At 39.3% G+C, this 18,725-nt stretch overlaps 1 protein-coding gene across 1 annotated transcript in view; it reads left to right on the plus strand.

The window, feature by feature from the left end:
• Window positions 1-18,725, plus strand: part of LOC126248392 (DNA polymerase zeta catalytic subunit) — a 227,444-nt gene that overhangs the window by 86,346 nt on the left and 122,373 nt on the right. The window contains exons 12-13 of the mRNA XM_049949342.1: window positions 2,924-2,984; window positions 12,196-13,099. Of these exons, the coding sequence (XP_049805299.1) occupies window positions 2,924-2,984; window positions 12,196-13,099 (965 nt within the window). The remainder of the gene's footprint in view (window positions 1-2,923; window positions 2,985-12,195; window positions 13,100-18,725) is intronic.

Here is an 18,725-nt window from a genome sequence, read left to right on the forward strand (position 1 = left end):
ATTTCACCTATGTATTTAAATTTTTTGGCCTGGATGCATGCACTGATTCGGTTGGGAAGGGTACTACAATCCCACTGTATTCTCTCCTGAGGCAAGCTGGCCTACGACTGTTGTAACTTGTCCTTGATATCCTGGATAATGACAGTGGGACAGAGTTGACATCCAAGCTGGTCCCACACACATTCTTTCAGGGACAGGTCTGGGGATCTTGCTGGCATAGCAACACCATGCAGATAGTTCAGAGAGACATGTGCCATGTGTGGACAAGCATTGTCCTGTTGAAAAATGGCACCATGTTACTGGTGAATGAGAGGTAGTTCATGAGGATGTCCATGAGATACAGTTGTACTCTCAGCATTCTCACAGTCACTACCAGCGGTGACCTGATGTCATACCCAGTGACTCCTCACACCATGATGCAAGCAGTAAAACCTTTGTGCCTTTCCAAAATGTTGGAAGACCATACCTTCTACCCAGGTTGCTGCCATACGCATTGACAATAGTCATCTTGGCTTTGCAGAACCATGATCCATTGCTGAACACAGTGTGATGCTGTTCATTGGCAGTCTATACTTCCTGGTCGTGGCACCATTCCAAATACAGCCATTTGTGCTGTGATGTTAATAGTATCCTATGATTTGACGGTAATTCCCTAGTCTGGCTGGTGCTAGTCTCCAGCCAATGATGCGGGATGACACAATGTTTCAAGGAGTCTGTGTGGTGCAGATGTGAAGGGATTATGACGTACTTGGTGCACAATACCGTGATCCTCCGTCATGGTGGACAGAAATGGTTGAATGGAATCTTGACAATGAGTATACCTGCCTTCATGTTCCCATGCATTCCAATATTGGGTCATTGCCACATCTGAATGCTTGAAAAATCTAGGCATTGCGTGATTCGACCAGCTGGCCAAGTTAAGACCCATGAAGAGGCCCCTTTCAAACTCTTTTAGATACTGATAACATTGTCTCACATACGTGCATTGCATCTTCATGTCCTTCACAATGCTCAATTAACATCTGACACTGTTCAGGGTCCTGATATACCCTTCCAAGCCTGGTAATAACACTAATGCACTCTGATGGCCACTCTACCTGTCATAGAGCATTGCAGCTTTAATCATTTATGTCCTGTCAATGGTGTGTACATGTGCAAAGTTACACTGACAGCCAACCGTATCTCGTGGGTGCTTCACTTTTTGTCAGGTAGTATAAACAAAAGGTGTGATTGTTCGTCAACCTACAAATAAATAGAAGTCCCAACTGTGGTTAGCTTGTGAAAAACTGTAATACTCAACCAGCATTTACAACTGGAAGTATTACATACTCTCAGAAATTCACTTGAGAAATCGGCAAAGTTTACAAAACCACCGCATAAAGGTAGAATCTAAAGTCTGATTCAGTAGCAAAATTTTCGCAAGTGCATGCATACAAATAATTCTAAGCTCCATCAAAAACAACAGAAATGTGCAGTTGACCCACTGAGTGGAGCAACGGAACTCCTGCTTCTGGTGTGGTTGAAACCTTGAGTCCCCTCTCTGGCATTAAGCTGGATTATATATCCATGAGGTGGACTACCGGGCCCATAATCCTCCTCTTCCTCCTCGCATTGATCCTATCTAGTGTGGTGTATACATTTCCAGGATTTGGCAGATTTTAATTTATTTAACTTAGTGGCCAGGTGCCCTTCCTGATGCCATGGTCATCAAGGTAATCTGAGGGAGGGAAGCATGTATACCATCTCTCTGTGAATCATGTAAACTTTGTTCTGTGTGTTACTGTATTTTAACTATTTCTCTATCATATTCTCTGGTGTGAAATTTGGTAAGCAGCCCAGCATTTGCCTAAAACAGCATGGGAAATGCTAAAAAGCACTCTCAGGCTGGCCAGTAAATCAGTCTACAGTCATTAATCTGCCATGCTTATTCACTCTGATCTGGGTCACCTTTGCTTCTTGCAAGCTGGCATGCTGCGCAGTAAGCTTTATGAGCAGGCAGGTGTATCTGTCTGCTTTGATTAATTAAAGTCTTTTAATTAAATTTAATTAAAATATTTTCTTGTCACAGTATGATGTTGCCAGCAAAAGTGGACACATCAGAAGGTTTGTCTCACCAAGCTCTTTAATGTGACACCTTGATTGCTACTGTGTCACCCTTGGTTAAATAGGTATTAATTTTACAAGATTAGTCTGTTACCATATTCTTCACCCTAATAAACTCAATAAAGGTATGTTGCCAACACATATGTGGTTTTGGAAAGTTTAGTGTATTGCACTCCTTAAAATTATCTGTTGTGCTTCTCCATATCTTCCATGATTGCCGTGGTACAATCAGATAAGTAACATGCTTTGAATACTGGCAACTCATGTGTTCAAATTACCAATATGGTGGAAGTTCTGGGCACATCAAAATTTGACATTATCACTTGGCCACCTGTCACTGGCCCACTTGGGACACATTGACTCTGCTTTGCTCTGCAGCTGTAAATGGCCTTGTCATGCCCTCTATACTACCTGGTGCACCATGCACTCACGAGTAGGGACACTGTTCTGCATTCATTCTTGATTCATTTGTGCCAATGTACTGCAATCCTTACCAGTGTTAGAGTATATGAAGGCACTTACCAAAATTTAATGGAAAGTGTCTTTAGCAGTGTAGAGTCAGTGGACCGCGACCAGTCGGCACGACGCTTATATCCTCATCATACAGGGGCCGCTGCTGTTGCGTTGTCGTCCTGGAGAGGAGTCGGTCAGCGTGCAACTGGCTGATAGTAGCTATGGCCAATCTGTCTTCTGTGATAACAGCTGCAGATAAGCAGTTTACTATTGTGCGTCATTATTAATGGTAATATATTTTCGTTTTAAAATACTGAACAATTATTTTGAAATACTGTACTGTGAAACATAATTTTACTAATTTCAGGAAAGTCAGAAGATGAATGCAAGAAGCAGTACTATATTACCACTGGCAATGAACGTTCTGGGTAAGATTTGTGTGTTTCAATTTATTTATTAGTGCTCATAGTGAAGTAATCATTTGAGAACTATTCTAGCTGTCTTTATCAGGTGTAGGCACCAACTTGCCTGCAAATACCAAAACTTGGAATCATCATGTTTACAAAGAAGACCTAGAATTTGTTGTGATATTTTTACTGGAACAGGCAGCTTTCATATGCAGAACGAATTTTTCACTCAACGCTAGAGTTAGTGCTAGTGGTTAGCTCAATAGATGCCGATTTGGGAGGATGATGGTTCAAATCTGCATCTGACCATCCACATTTAGGTTTTCCGCAATTTCTCTAAATCACTCCAGGCAAATACCAGGATGGTTCCCTTGAAAGTACACAACTGATTTCCTTCCCATCCATGAAACAGTCTGAGTTTCCACTCCATCTCTAATGACCTCAGTGTGTATGGGATGTTAAACCCTAGTCTTCGTCCCTTTTGGAGATTTGTCTTCACAGTTTTAGAGAAAAATAAATGGGTTTGAAATGTCTGCAGCTGCTGCAAGTGAAACTATATGCTACGCACATACTGTTACTGTCTCTCTGAATTGATTTCTTTATCACTCGGGTGGCACGACATTAGGTCCTTCTCCCATTTAGCTGGCATCTCTTAGGGGCAGTAGTACCCAGGGTGAAACATTGGCTCAAGACAGGTCCTGTCATCAGCTGAGTTACAGTTCTTGGTGCACATTTGGTCTTGGTAACTTGTTGTTTCGGTGGGGATGGGACTTGCACAGCTGGGGGCAGTGGTTGAACCTCCATAGGTTCCACATAGTCTGTTACCCACCCTGTTGGTCACAGCACAGTGGGCATGCAGTGGAAGCAGAGGTTTTACCAATGTCTTGTCAGGGGTGGAGGCAAAGAGCTTTCATGGGTAGTGTGTTGAAGCCTCGAAATTGGCAGTCTGGACCTGGGCTGGCTTAGAAGTATAGGTGACAGTGGTTGCAGTCTCAGGTGTCTGCTTGGGACCGAACAAGGTTGTTGGGGGCATAGAGTTATTCAGTTGTCACAGCAAGAGTTTATTTTGATTTCACACATGTTGCTTTTATCCGGATGTTATTTCAAACAATTGATGCCCGTATGCTCAGTGATGACCTCTTTTGAGTCCACACTAGAGTGTGGCCGTATATGTGAGCCCAGGCCAAACAGCCTGTATAGCAGTGGGGGCATGGCTGCATGGACTGAGCTCATGGGCTTAGGTGCAGGGGCTGAAAAAGGTGAGGTGCCTGTGGTCGTGCAGTATCTTGGTTATACTAAAACCATGTATTGCAGTGAATCAATACGTAACAAGGAAACATGTCAAGGTTTCCTCAGAAGCTGCTATTATCATTTTGTTCGTTTTGACAAATCTCTCAGCTTCCACATTTGACACAGGATGAAAAGGAGTGATTTTCAGATATATTATGCCATTCCTTTGGCAAATGAAACAGAATTTGGCTGATGTAAGGTGTGGGCCATTGTCAGATGTGGTAGTGTGTGCCGTTCCATCTATGGATAAGATTGGCTTTAGTGCTCAAATTGTTGCTGCTAATGTTGCTGGTGACATGTGCAAAGGTAGATAGAACATCAACCATAAGTAACCACATAGTCCCCTTGAACTTGCCTTGAGGTCAACATTCTCATGGCTGATCAGAAGTAGATTATGTGGAGAAACATCACACTGAATCCATCTGTGTATGCTTGCATGTTTCATGGGATTGGACTGGATGTTTCATGTTGGTGTTAATGCTTGGCCAATATACATGACACCTTCCCAATGTCTTCATCCTTTCTGCCTCAACATCCCCCAATGTGCCTCATCTAGTAGTCTGAGGATTGGTATCAGTAATTACCTATCCAAAGATCATTTTACAATGTTATAGGATTCATCAGCTTAATACAGGGAAAACATAAGTCTGATATGCAAACATATGAATATACATGTGTGTTTCATAACGAGAGGACAGGAGAGTGGTTGGCTGTATCTTCATGAAAAGAACCATCCTGGCATTTGCCTGAAGTGATGTAAGATAACCACAGAACCCTAAATCAGGATGGTTAGAGAAAGTATGAGATTGCATCCTCCTGACGTATAGTTCTCTTCTGTTTGTGTATACTTGGAACAAGTTAGCTTAGTAATGTAAAAAAAAGTTATGCAGTGTTCATTTAACCTAATAACATAAAAAATATTGACTGCACACAACTCCATACACTTACCACTGACTGTAGAACTACACCTGTGCTGCAGTACCTCTATTAAATCTCCATGCCTTCCCACCTGCCTGTTTGAAAAACTGAGTCGGTATCCCCTCATGATAAATGAGATGTAAAATTCAGAAAAATTGTGAGGCATTAGTTTTTGCACTAGCAGGAACCTCTTTTTAATCATTATTATTAATGCCTATTTTGGATTCTCTGAATAATCTTTAACTGTGTAGTACAAAATATTTAAGAAGTATTCTTTGACTGCATGTTCAAATAAATGTATTTCAGTTATGTCTTTTATTTCCCTGAACAAATTATTATACAATTTTAATCCCTGGTAAAAAATAGTGTTCACACTTTTTGTTTGTTTTTGCTTGGCAAATTTAAGTTCAAACTGGCTCGTGTTCCATTGCTATATTATTGACATACTCAGCAATTAGTTTTCTGGTGTGCACAACATAGTGATAGATAAACTCACTTGGCACAGTAAGAAATGCCACTTTTTAAAATATTTTCTTACATTGAGCCATTAATAATTTTCGCTATTATCCTTGCAGTCCTTCTCTGCAGTTTGAAAGTTCATTCATGTTTTGTACATTTGATCCCCATAACAGAATCCCATAGCTAAGAATTGAGTGAACATAAGAACAGTAGGTTACCACAAGGGCCTGACTGTTACACACTGATGATAAGACTCTAAAGGCATAACATGCTGAAGACATTCTCTTTGCCAGTATCTTTGTGTGTTCATTGTATCCCAGTTGACAATAAATAATGACCCCTAAAACCTTTATGTTTGCTACACAGTCTACAGATTTATCATTTATGCTTAAAGTGACAGTTACTTTCCCTCTTCAAGCTGAAATTTATGCCATTTGTTATTTGTCTCCTCAACTAATAGTTCTAGTGTATTATCGTCGACAATAATATTTTTTGTAATCAGTACAAATAATTTGTTCTCCCTATCCTGTGTTGCCTGTTAAGCCATAACTATATATTTAGAATATAATTGGTATGAGTATACTCTCCTGAGGACCATCTGTACTAGTATGTTTGGGGTCTGTTAATTGTTTCATTAAAATTTGGGGTCATTTGAAGTGTAGGTCTGTCTACCTTTTGCACCTTATTTACAAATTACAAATAGAACCACTAATTAGCTATTCCTCTTACACCTAGAGCCTTTAGTTTAGTATTATTTTATGGTCAGCACTCTAAAAAAAATATGGACAGATCTAGAAATATACTTGTAACACAATCATCCCAGTCAAGACCTTCAAGTATCACTTTTTAACGTCTGTTATGGCAGATATTTTACTTCTGCTACCTCAGAAGTCAAACTGTGGTTCGCTAAGAATGTTGTGTTTATTTAGGTCACTTATTAATCTGTCTTTCATTATTGATTATATTATTTTGAAGTATGATGAGAATAAGGAAACTGGGCTGTAGTTTACAGTATTTTCTGCATTATCTTTCTTTAGTAGGGACACAAGTTCTGTGTGCTTTAAATACTATGGAAAAATATGTGAACTAAAAGACTCGTTTGTTATGCGTGTTAATGGAGTTTTTATGCTGTCTGTGCATGCCTGCAAACAGAGAATGGCACCTCATCTAAGTCTGCTGACTTCTCATTTTTTAATTTTTGTGTTGTCTTCGTGGCTTCTTTCTCTGTTATGGGATTCATAATCATTGTGCTGGCTAGACAATTCATTTGTGGTGATACACCTGTCTCTGCAACACTCAAAAAATAAGCATTTACAAAATTTGTTAGTTCTTGTGGATTTTCTATTAACCTGCTCCCATCTTACTTTTTCTGCTTTCTTGTTCTGTGATGTGTCATACTATTCTACTTTAATTTTTTTTACATTTTATATAATTATAATAAGTGATTTTTTTTTACAGTAAGCAGTACTCTCCTGTATATCATTTTGTAACTGTGAAATTAATTTAGGAACAGTTGCTTATTAAACTCATGATCAGGACTCATTAGTAGGTGTGAGGGGACATTTACAATGGAGTGTTGAGTAGTGGACCAGTAATGGGTGTCAGAATGGTAATTGCTCTAAAACAGTGCCCATCACTGTATTGTACCATCTTACCTGATAGGTTCACTTAAGGGAAAAACAACAAAATTAGTGGCTTGTGATCTATGAACAGGTGGAATTTTTTTCTGTACAGGGAAATATGGAATTTTTTTAATACTGTAAATAATAGCCAGTGCTCCTTTTTCTGTGTGACTATAATTCACTTGTGCCACCATAAGTGTTTAACATATGTATACAATTATAAAATCTTCTCAGGTGATAAACTGAGTTATGTTATCATATTGTCACAATGTTTCAATGAGTTCCAATCCCATCATCTTCAGGTGAAGTTTCAGGATGCTGTTTTGCCACCACTCAGCTGATCACCTGAGAAGATTTTATCATGAGGAATACACTGAGAAAACCTACAATCACAGGTTTGCAATTGGCTGTTCTGTTCTGCCGTGGGACTTGTGTGACTGAACAGATCTTCTCAAACACAAATTGTGGCACATCTGTCACCAGTGATAGATATTTTTCTGGTGTAAATGTGGCTGGACACAGAGCAGACTTCAAACAGCAGTTTCAAGGACATTTTGACAAGTGGTGGGATGCTGAAATTTGACTTCCCTTTTTTGGAGTTGATTGAGGGGGTGTGATATCTGCACAGGGTTCAGTTTAAGTTTTCCATAATAATTTATCTTGCCCAAGAAGGACTGGACCTTGAAATTTTTGGATGCGTGGAGACTATCAGCCAGTTCAACTCGGACATTTATTCAGTGGCCGAGGTACTGAATGTATGGCCTCCTTACAAAAGCATATAAATTTCTAAACAAAATACTATTATATTTGATGTTGACTGAATCTTGTATTTAAAAACCAAAGCCAAGAAAGGTAACTAGACCATAAATGTTCGATTCAGCTGGTGAAGATACTACAAAAAATGTTACTGGTCCACATCAGGGCTTAACAACTAACTGATTTTGAGTGGGTGCACTGGCTCCTGCTTGGGCTCTTGCTCACAAGTGGATTCAAAGTCATTGCAGCTGGAGCTGAGTGGTCAGCAAAGGAAATTCAAGCACACAACACACTGTAGTTGCAGCAGCACAGGAAAAACACAAATTGTCAAGTGGGGGATGATCAATTTGAAAGTGGTACCACGTAATAGCAGCAATGGTGAGTTGTCATTGTGTGACACCGAGAATGTCTTCGCTTTTCAATCCACAGTAAAAGATATCTTATCCATTCACAGGAAAAGATTGGTTTGCAAAATACTTACTGTGTCACAAGACATTGAATACATTGAAAAAGTTCAGTTTGCAAAGACATTGTATGTGTCAAATAATATGGAGTTGAAAAATGTAAGGATTCGAGGTTTTAAAACTCAAAAGAAAGATCTTTGAGGAGCAGGAAAAAAGCAAAGAAATATGAAGTGGTTTTGCTGTTTGTATGAGCTACAAAATTTCACTACTTTTAGAAAAATCCTTGTGCCATTCTATGGGTGGTAATTTCATAAATGAAATCTTGGTAGTTGCAGCTGAACATTTATGTCCTATTCAGACCATCATCAAACATGTCAATCATACGTTACGTACAGGATATGGCCAGTAACATTCAAAGTCAGCTTGCAAACCTTTGTGAAGAGTTTGTTACACACTCTTTAGTACTCAGTTAAAGAGTCAGATATCAAGGGCACTGCCCAGCTCCCCTTGTTTTTCCGAGGCATGAAGCCGGAAAAAATCTCTTGTACTTAGCAGACTGTGACATCTTCACGCAGTATCTTATCTCCCATTTCATCTTCATCTACATCCTCTTCCATTTCCATAATATTGTCCTCAAGTACATCGCCCTTGTATAAACCCTCTATATACTCCTTCCACCTTTCTGCCTTCCCTTCTTTGCTTAGAACTGGGTTGCCATCTGAGCTCTTGATATTCATACAAGTGGTTCTCTTCTCTCCAAAGGTCTCTTTAATTTTCCTGTAGGCAGTATCTATCTTACCCCTAGTGAGACAAGCCTCTACATCCTTACATTTGTCCTCTAGCCATCCCTGCTTAGCCATTTTGCACTTCCTGTCGATCTCATTTTTGAGATGTTTGTATTCCTTTTTGCCTGCTTCATTTACTGCATTTTTATATTTTCTCCTTTCATCAATTAAATTCAATATTTCTTCTGTTACCCAAGGGTTTCTACTAGCCCTCGCCTTTTTACCTATTTGATCCTCTGCTGCCTTCACTATTTCATCCCTCAGAGCTACCCATTCTTCTTCTACTGTATTTCTTTCCCCCACTCCTGTCAATTGTTCCCTTATGCTCTCCCTGAAACTCTCTACAACCTCTGGTTCTTTCAGTTTATCCAGGTCCCAGCTCCTTAAATTCCCACCTTTTTGCAGTTTATTCAGTTTCAATCTGCAGTTCATAACCAATAGATTGTGGTCAGAATCCACATCTGTCCCTGGAAATGTCTTACAATTTAAAACCTGGTTCCTAAATCTCTGTCTTACCATTATATAATCTATCTGATACCTTTTAGTATCTCCAGGATTCTTCCAGGTATACAACCTTCTTTTATGATTCTTGAACCAAGTGTTAGCTATGATTAAGTTATGCTCTGTGCAAAATTCTACAAGGCGGCTTCCTCTTTCATTTCTTCCCCCCAATCCACATTCACCTACTATGTTTCCTTCTCTCCCTTTTCCTACTGACGAATTCCAGTCACCCATGACTATTAAATTTTCGTCTCCCTTCACAACCTGAGTAATTTCTTTTATCTCGTCATACATTTCATCAATTTCTTCATCATCTGCAGAGCTAGTTGGCATATAAACTTGTACTACTGTATTAGGCATGGGCTTTGTGTCTATCTTGGCCACAATAATGCGTTCACTATGCTGTTTGTAGTAGCTAACCCACACTCCTATTTTTTTATTCATTATTAAACCTACTCCTGCATTACCCCTATTTGATTTTATATTTATAACCCTGTAATCACCTGACCAAAAGTCTTGTTCCTCCTGCCACCGAACTTCACTAATTCCCACTATATCTAACTTTAACCTATCCATTTCCCTTTTTAAATTTTCTAACCTACCTGCCCGATTAAGGGATCTGACATTCCACACTCCGATCCATAGAATGCCAGTTTTCTTTCTCCTGATAACGACGTCCTCTTGAGTAGTCCCCGCCCGGAGATCCGAATGGGGGACTATTTTACCTCCGGAATATTTTACCCAAGAGGACGCCATCATCATTTAATCATACAGTAAAGCTGCATGTCCTCGGGAAAAATTACGGCTGTAGTTTCCCCTTGCTTTCAGCCGTTCGCAGTACCAGCACAGCAAGGCCGTTTTGGTTAATGTTACAAGGCCAGATCAGTCAATCATCCAGACTGTTGCCCCTGCAACTACTGAAAAGGCTGCTGCCCCTCTTCAGGAACCACATGTTTGTCTGGCCTCTCAACAGATACCCCTCCGTTGTGGTTGCACCTACGGTACGGCCATCTGTATCACTGAGGCACGCAAGCCTCCCCACCAACGGCAAGTTCCATGGTTCATGGGGGGGGGGGGGGGGGGGGGGGGAATATGTGATACACATAATCTTTCTTCTACAATGCTCCCATTCTCTTTAATAGAAATAATATCATCTGATATGGCATCTTTCTCTGTCTCTCTTTTAACAATATTCCACATTGATTTTATTTTTTATCCAACCCATCAATTTCTGACAAGGTGTTTATACTCTTGGATTTTTCTACAACTTTTCTTAATATGTTACATTACTGTTTATAATAAGAAAGTATTTCTGGATCATTATGTGTTCTGGATACTTTGTAGAAGTTCTTTTTTCATTGTGAAGAGGTCTGATACCTGTAGTTATCCAAGGTTTCTTTAATGACTTGCCATTATTACATTTAATTATCTTTTCATGAAAGATAACAGCTCATCATAAGGAGGAAGTGTTGAGCAAGTGTTTGGTATATAAACATGTGTGGAATACTGTAGCTCAGCTTACAAACTCCTCATCATGAACCTGGCTTACCAAACATGGCACTGCAACACTTGGGAAATCAATCTAGGTATGAGTAGTCAGTCATTCTATCACACACATTAGTCAATGCCCAGCCCATGCCATGCGCACTAGTTGTGCTGCTTCTCTTCTGGTGATTTACATGTTGCAGTTGTGGTGGCAAATCTGAAATTTCGCTGTTAGCTAGGAATATGGGGAGGGGCCAGAATTGAAGGGGAAAAAATGATGTATTTTTAAAACCATTACTTAATCAAGGCTATATTCATTATACCAAAATAATTGGTCACCTCAATACAGCAGCTTGCATAGACAAGCTCCCATAGCAGATACTCTGAAACTACATTCTCTTCACAGGAAATGGCAGTTGGCTGAGTTTGTACAATATCTTGAATGCCTGTATGTATCACCATTTCATGACACAAAATACAGGTGTACTGCCAACTAAAAAAATATTTAGTTATATTTACTACAGTTTGGGCTCCATGACACTTCCCTATCTTCACAGATATCCCTCACTAAAGCACATAACCTGCATAATGTAAATGTTAGCAACAACAATAATAATTCAATCTAGATTCTTAGCAGTTTACAGCTTCTCCATAGCTGAGGACTGCTAATGAAAAAACTCTGTGCTCTTCTGTTTTTTTTTTTTTTAAAGCATCACTGGAAATCAAAGAGCTATGCAGTTGGTAGGAAACAGAAATTCCTGTCCACTCCCTCCCCATTCCCCCTCCTTCCTCCTGTCCTTGCTGCCCAACTCAGATGAGTAATTGTGTCCCATGAAGTGGTGTCTTAAATCTTAGACATTATTTTAATGCACAGTTACTACATGTTATTTCAGCATGCAGTCAATTTTCCTCATGCCAAAACTATGTAAATGTACATAATTAACCAAGCTTTGCATTTGAGTGCTATCTAGTTACTATGTACAATATAATTAAATTTATTTTCCCTTTTCAGGGCTGGTGTGGTTTCAGTTGCAGTAAGTGATCAGGAGACATCAGATAATATAATACATACTGAGGAAGATGACAAGATGTCAGTATACAGTTGGAAGTTATCACTTACAGATGACTCAAATTGTTCATTGTCATCAGAAAAATTGCCTGAACTTCTGGACAGCAATTGCTCAGGAATTCACAGTTTTTACGAAACTACATTCTTGAGTGATACCGAAGCTTTGGATGAAAATTATGATTTGCAAGTGGACAAAAGTATGCCGTATCTCAACATCAACCCTGACAGAGAAGATGAAACTGGACTGCCTTCAAGTGGGGAGGCAGAACAACCTCTAATCACTGAACCTGATGTAAAGTTAAGCAGGCACAAAAGTGGAGAGGCTTCACCAGATCAGGATTTTTCTTCACAACCAACTAAAAGAGAGAAAACTGATGTGAATTTAACTGCTTTTAAGAATGCCACAGGTTCACAAATGGGAACTGTGACCTCAAGAAGAGGAATTCGGAGAAGGTTGTATGATAAAATGGAAAATCAGCCAATTTCCGATTCAGCTCACACTAGTGTGAAAAGTACAGGCATTGAAATCCTTCCTACTATTGCAGAAAATGCTGAGTGTGAAAAATTTGCTTCTAATATCGGAATATGTAGAAAAGAGATGCCTCAGAATCCTTCTGAATGTAGAAGGCTTTCCTCTGATGGGTCATTGATCTCATGTTCACCATTGCAGTTAAGTGCTATTGTTGAAAGCCCAACACAGGAGAAAATACCGTCACTTGTAAATCCTGAAAATACAATGTCTCCAGATGAAGTAACACTTACACAGCTACTGCAACACTCAACAGCAAAAAGGAAATACTGGAGGCAAAGCAGTAGAAATTCTGAACGCCACAATGTTCGACGACAGGTGAGTTTTCAGGTCTTCATATTTCTGTCAGTATTTTATTTTCAGTTATCCTTAACATATTTCATTATCTTTTTTGTTGGTATACACACTTACTCATACAATCATTTATGAAAATAAGCAAATAATGTAGCAATTTCCTCTTCAAATTTAAAGGAGGACAGTAATCAGTCACAAAAATCTGTAATTTATTGCAGATCAAGAATTTGACAATAACATAGTCATCATCATTGTGTTGATGGAAGGGTTATATAGGCACCAACATGTGAAAGCATAAACTTGTGACTAATGACACTAGCCTTTACATGGCAGAAACAAAACAAAAATTTAATTTCAATATTCAAGAGCTGCTGTGCACACAGGCATCAGATGGCTTACAATTTACTCAATCTTCCTTTTTATTTTGCTTTTCAATCTTAAAGGAATGAAACATGGTGTTGGAAGGTCTCCTGCTTACCACTTTTCCATTTTTGATACACCTCTTCATGATAACATGCCTTGTACATTATATACTAAAGTTTAACTCGTAGTAAAAAAGTGCAGTAGTTGGTGGTGTTGTGGTCTGCAGGCAATTGACTTTTTGGATGGTACTCTTCATGCTAGTCTACCAGGTGCAAGCTTATTCATCCTGCTACAACCTACATCCATTTGAACCTGATCACTATATTAGAGGCTTGGTATCATACTCCAAATTTGACACCCCTCCCCCCGTCTCTCTCTCTCTCTCTCTCTCTTTCTTTCCTCCATTACCATGTTGATGATTCCTTAATACCTCTGGATGTAGTGTATCAACCGATCCCTTCTTTTAGTTAAGTTGTGCCCTAAATTTCTTTCCTCCCCATTTTGATTCAGTGCTTTCTCATTAATTGTTGAATCCATCCATTTAATCTTCAATATTCTCATGTAGCATCATATGACAAAAGCTACTATTCTCTTCTTGTCCGAACTGTTTATTGTCCATACCCTACTTCCATATGAGGCAACATTGCAGACAAATACCTTCATAGAAGACTTCCAAAATTTTAAATTTATTTTCAATGTAAAGAACATACCTTTTTCATAAATTTTTTTCTTGCTGCTGCCATTCTGCTCTGTATGACCTCGTCACATCATCTATCATCAGTTAATTTACTCCCTAACTAGCAGAATTCATCTACTACTTTGGGTGTCTCAGTTCCTAATCTAATTCTCTCAGCATTGCCTGATTTGCTTCAGTTTCTTTCCATTACCCTTGTTTTACTTGTATTGACATTCATCTTATAACCTCTTTTCAATACTGTATCTATTCCAGTCAACTGTTCCTCCCAATCCTGTACCATCTCTGACAGAATTACAGTGCCACAGACGAACCTTAAAGTGGTTATTTCTTCCCCCTCAAATTTAATCCCTTTTCCAAATTTTTCCTGTTTTTTTCTTTTTTAACTCAGTGTACAGACTGAATAACATCAGGGGTAGGCTACAAGCCTGTCTCACTCCTTATATCTGTTGTTTCCTTGTCCCGTTCTTTGACTCATAACTACAGTCTGGTTTCTGTACAAGTTGTAAATAACGTTTCACTCTGTACACTTTTATCACTGTTGCATTCAGATTTTCAAAGGGTGTACTGCAGTTAACATTTTCAAACGCTTTCAAATGTAGGTTTGCCTTCTTCTAAGATAAGTAGTAATGTCAGTATTGCATCATGAGTTCCTACATTTCTTGAGAACCAATCTGATATTCTTCTAGGCTGGCTTCTAACAATTTTTCCATTCTTCTGTAGATAATTTGTGTCAGTATTCAGCAACCACAATTTCTTAAACTGACAGTTTGATAATACTTAGCTGCCTTTTGTGATGGAGTTATTACATTCTTCTTGATGTCTATACGTATTTCACCTTCTTGCGCGACAGGTGGCTGTCTGCCAAGGATCTCAGTAATTCAGATGGAATAGCATTTAATCCAGCAGTCTTATTTTGACTAAGATCTTTCAGTGCTCTGTCAATTTGCAGATAAATAATGTATCCACTATTTAAAAGCTGAAACACTTCTATTACCAGGAAATGGAATATTTTCCATAAAATTTAGTGCATACAAAATAGTATTACATGGCCAAAATGTAGGAAGTTCCAGTGGTGAGACACAGCTGTGTCTGAAGTGTGGGGCAGATAGCCTACTCATTTCAAAAGTTTTGTGTAGCTGGTTTCATGAATGATGAATAGCATGCTACATAACTATTTAATATTAAATATATGATATTTATATTGTTTTCTTTATTTAATATAAAGCACTTCAGTGTGTCTATAACAATTTGTTAATATGTATCCCTTTGTTATTAAATGAAAATTCTACTAGAGACATTAAGCCCCTGAAGCTAGTTGAACTGTGAGTTTTCTGTATATCAGTTTACATTTTTTTACTCCAAACAACTGTGCACTATATGGCAGATAATGTCGGTTTCAAAGCCCTCAACCCTCCGTGCCCACTGTCCTATCCAAAGATCAGGGGTTCCATCCCCAGTTGATTCTAGGATTATTTTTTGTCACTTATCACTTCTTTCACCTTTGACAGTAATTTGCTAATGTACAAAACATGAAGTTGCTCGATGGTTCAGAGTCCACACTAAACTATAGGCCTTTTTACAGCTGACTGGTTAGTCAGTTTAAAGGTTGGATGTGGGCAAACGCATACCACCTGCAACATTAATGTGCCTATTGAAGCACAGCAGTATTCATGCCAGCCTTCAAATTAAGGATAGCTTTACTTGCTCAATATTCTAGCAAACAGAATGGAAACAAATTGTATGTTGTTATGTATATAATTTTTTTTAATTTTTTCCAACTGTGTGGGGTGTCATGAAAGATAAGTAAGAGTTTCTTAGTGTCATTGCTGAAGGCAGAGTCTCGAAATGTTGGAAGTATGGAAGCAGTCTTTTTAATGTCTGCAGCTTTGTTGTAAATTTTTCCACAGTATAAATTGAATATTTCTTCTTTGGACAATTTTAGTCAGTAAGTATCTCTAGCAGGGATCTTGTATCCATAAGAGATCTAGAGAATGGTCCATTAGACAATTGTAAATAGTTACCTTCTCAAATAAGCCAGGCATCCTTTGAATTCTTGTTGAGAGTTACAGTCCTTCACTTTCTTCATTCACCTTGTCATTCTGATTGCTACTGCCCTAAATTTTTTCTTCAGTGCTGACACACATATTTATTATAACAAGTGCACTAATATCAAATTGGAAAAATGTTAAAATACTTGACTGTTATTTCTGTGTAGATCTGATTTCAGCTCCATAAAGTAAGCAGTTTTTCTCACTCACTCACTCTCCTTCAACAAGACCATATACCATTACATTCCCTCTCTTGTGTAAGTCAGCTCCATATCTAATGGCATTATTGTTGAACTGATCTAAGAAAACGTGAAGAACAGAAGAAAACATGATCAGGGCATAACATGACTCACATAATAAAATTAAAACAATTAACTTTGTCTTGTATGCACATTTTTATTTGTACGTACATTCCTTTGACAAATCCACTGTAAAACAAACATAAGTGCAAGTAAAAAGTGCACACAAAACATAAAGTTCTGACAAGCTTCAACATCACAGAAACCGGGAAACTAAAACAAGCAGAGTGACTGTAAGAAAGAAAAATATAGTAATGGAAATGACAGCATGATTATCCAAGAGCTTCATCAGTCACTGTCAGAAGATAAGTGATTCACTAATTATATACATCACATTCAATAAATATTTCAATACTTCATTTTATAGACCAAAAAGAAATCAGTGGCTGAATGTTGATGTGCAGGAATGCTTCACGTGAGAAGAAAAAGTTAATGTTTTTGCTATAAATGAGAACACTTCATAAATTACCCTAAAATTATTATATAAAAGGATATGACACAAATTAACATGACACTGTACATCCATATGTGTAGAACAATAAATATTAGGTTATGTGAATAAGCTTTTTTTATCTATAGCACAATGTTGCACTCACATTTTGGTTGGTTTTATATGAATATGAAGATGGTATCTCTTCCTTCGGACATGTCCAAAAGAACAGATACCATTGGTGATCTTGCAGCTCTTGAAGAATGAAATTACAATGAAATTCAGACCATTAGCTGCTTACAGGCATTGATAAACATCAACAGGGATAGTTGAAAATGTGTGCGCCGACTGGGACTCGAACCCAGGATCTCCTGCTTACATGGCAAAGGCTCTGTCCAGCTGAGCCATCGAGGTCAAAGAGGGTAGTGCGACTGCAGGGACTTATCTCTGGCATGTTCCCCATGAAATGTGCATGCACTCACATTGCTCAAACTCTTACGGGAATTGGTGAATTGACTGCCGCGAGTAATGAGTGTATTGGGCAGGGGCACTACAAATGTAGTGTGTGGACAGTAAGTTGGAAGTGTGGGTCTCACAGGGAACATGCCAGAGATAAGTCCCTGCAATCGCACTATCCTCCGTATCCTCGATGGCTCGGATAGAGCATCTGCCATGTGAACAGGAGATCCCGGGTTTGAGTCCTGGTCGCAGCACACATTTTCAGCTGTCCCCATTGATATTTCTCAATGCCTGTAAGCAGCTAATGGCCTGAATTTCATTGTAATTTCATTTTGGTTGGTTTGTTGGTTGATTTGGACAGAGGGGACCAAACTGTGAGGTCATTGGTCCACACTCACCTTTTCAAGCAATAGAATTTGAGAACCTTACCATATCTTTTAAGATAATCATGAAAAGTTCTATGACTTTGGGACTCAAAAAGTTAATGAAATAACATGAATGCCCTAAAAAGATGAAAAGGAAGTAAATAAAGATTTGCGACTATGTTATTAGTGTACAATGATAAACTAAAGATTAAACCACATAAAAATAAAATGGTGTGGTAGGTGGGTGCCAGGAGTTGCCGTATTAAAACTCGGCGAGAACTTTCCAAATTATTTATTTGCTTCCACTACCCACCACCCAGTGTAACGCACTGTGTCGGCCGGCCTTGTACGCCAGCAGAGTGCGTCGTCGTCAGAATGCCACCGTTGACTCGGCAGTCTGCGTGCATCCCTGCCGACTCAGCGCCGCTCGGTGTGAGCTGAAGGCGGCGGTGTGAGCTGAAGGCGGCCAGCTGCATCCTTCTTCTCACTGGCGTGGCTGAGATCACGATGACCAACAAGCACCCGCTATTAGGCGTCCGTATCTGCGGCCCTCACGTCGGAAGTCTCCGGCGTGTGTCAGTAGCCAAGACGACTGCCTGCGGTAGCGAGCCAAAGACTGGCCTGCTGCTGGCTGACTGCGGACCCTGCCTCAGCCTCAGAGGGTCGAACCAACAACCCGCCGTGGACTGAGATGCTGGTGCCCCATCTGTTGCTTTGTGTAGCCCGGTGCTGTGACATGCACCGCCGTCCAGGAGAGCTGCCACACTTGAATGAATATCGTTAGAAAATAGGACATATTTATACTCAGCTGTGTGCCTCTGTTTTGCTAACATGCTGCTTCATGTCACGTACTCACCTTACCCTGGTTGCGCCAGTGGCCCTCTTGTGCCTGTGACTTGCACCATGGAGGCTGCTGTGTGCACCCTCTCCGGTAGTTCTACACCTCTGTGGCCTCTATTTGCCTTCACAACGGCTGGTATGCACAACTT

The sequence above is a fragment of the Schistocerca nitens genome, chromosome 3, assembly GCF_023898315.1.
Source record: "Schistocerca nitens isolate TAMUIC-IGC-003100 chromosome 3, iqSchNite1.1, whole genome shotgun sequence".
Taxonomy (NCBI): domain Eukaryota; kingdom Metazoa; phylum Arthropoda; class Insecta; order Orthoptera; family Acrididae; genus Schistocerca; species Schistocerca nitens.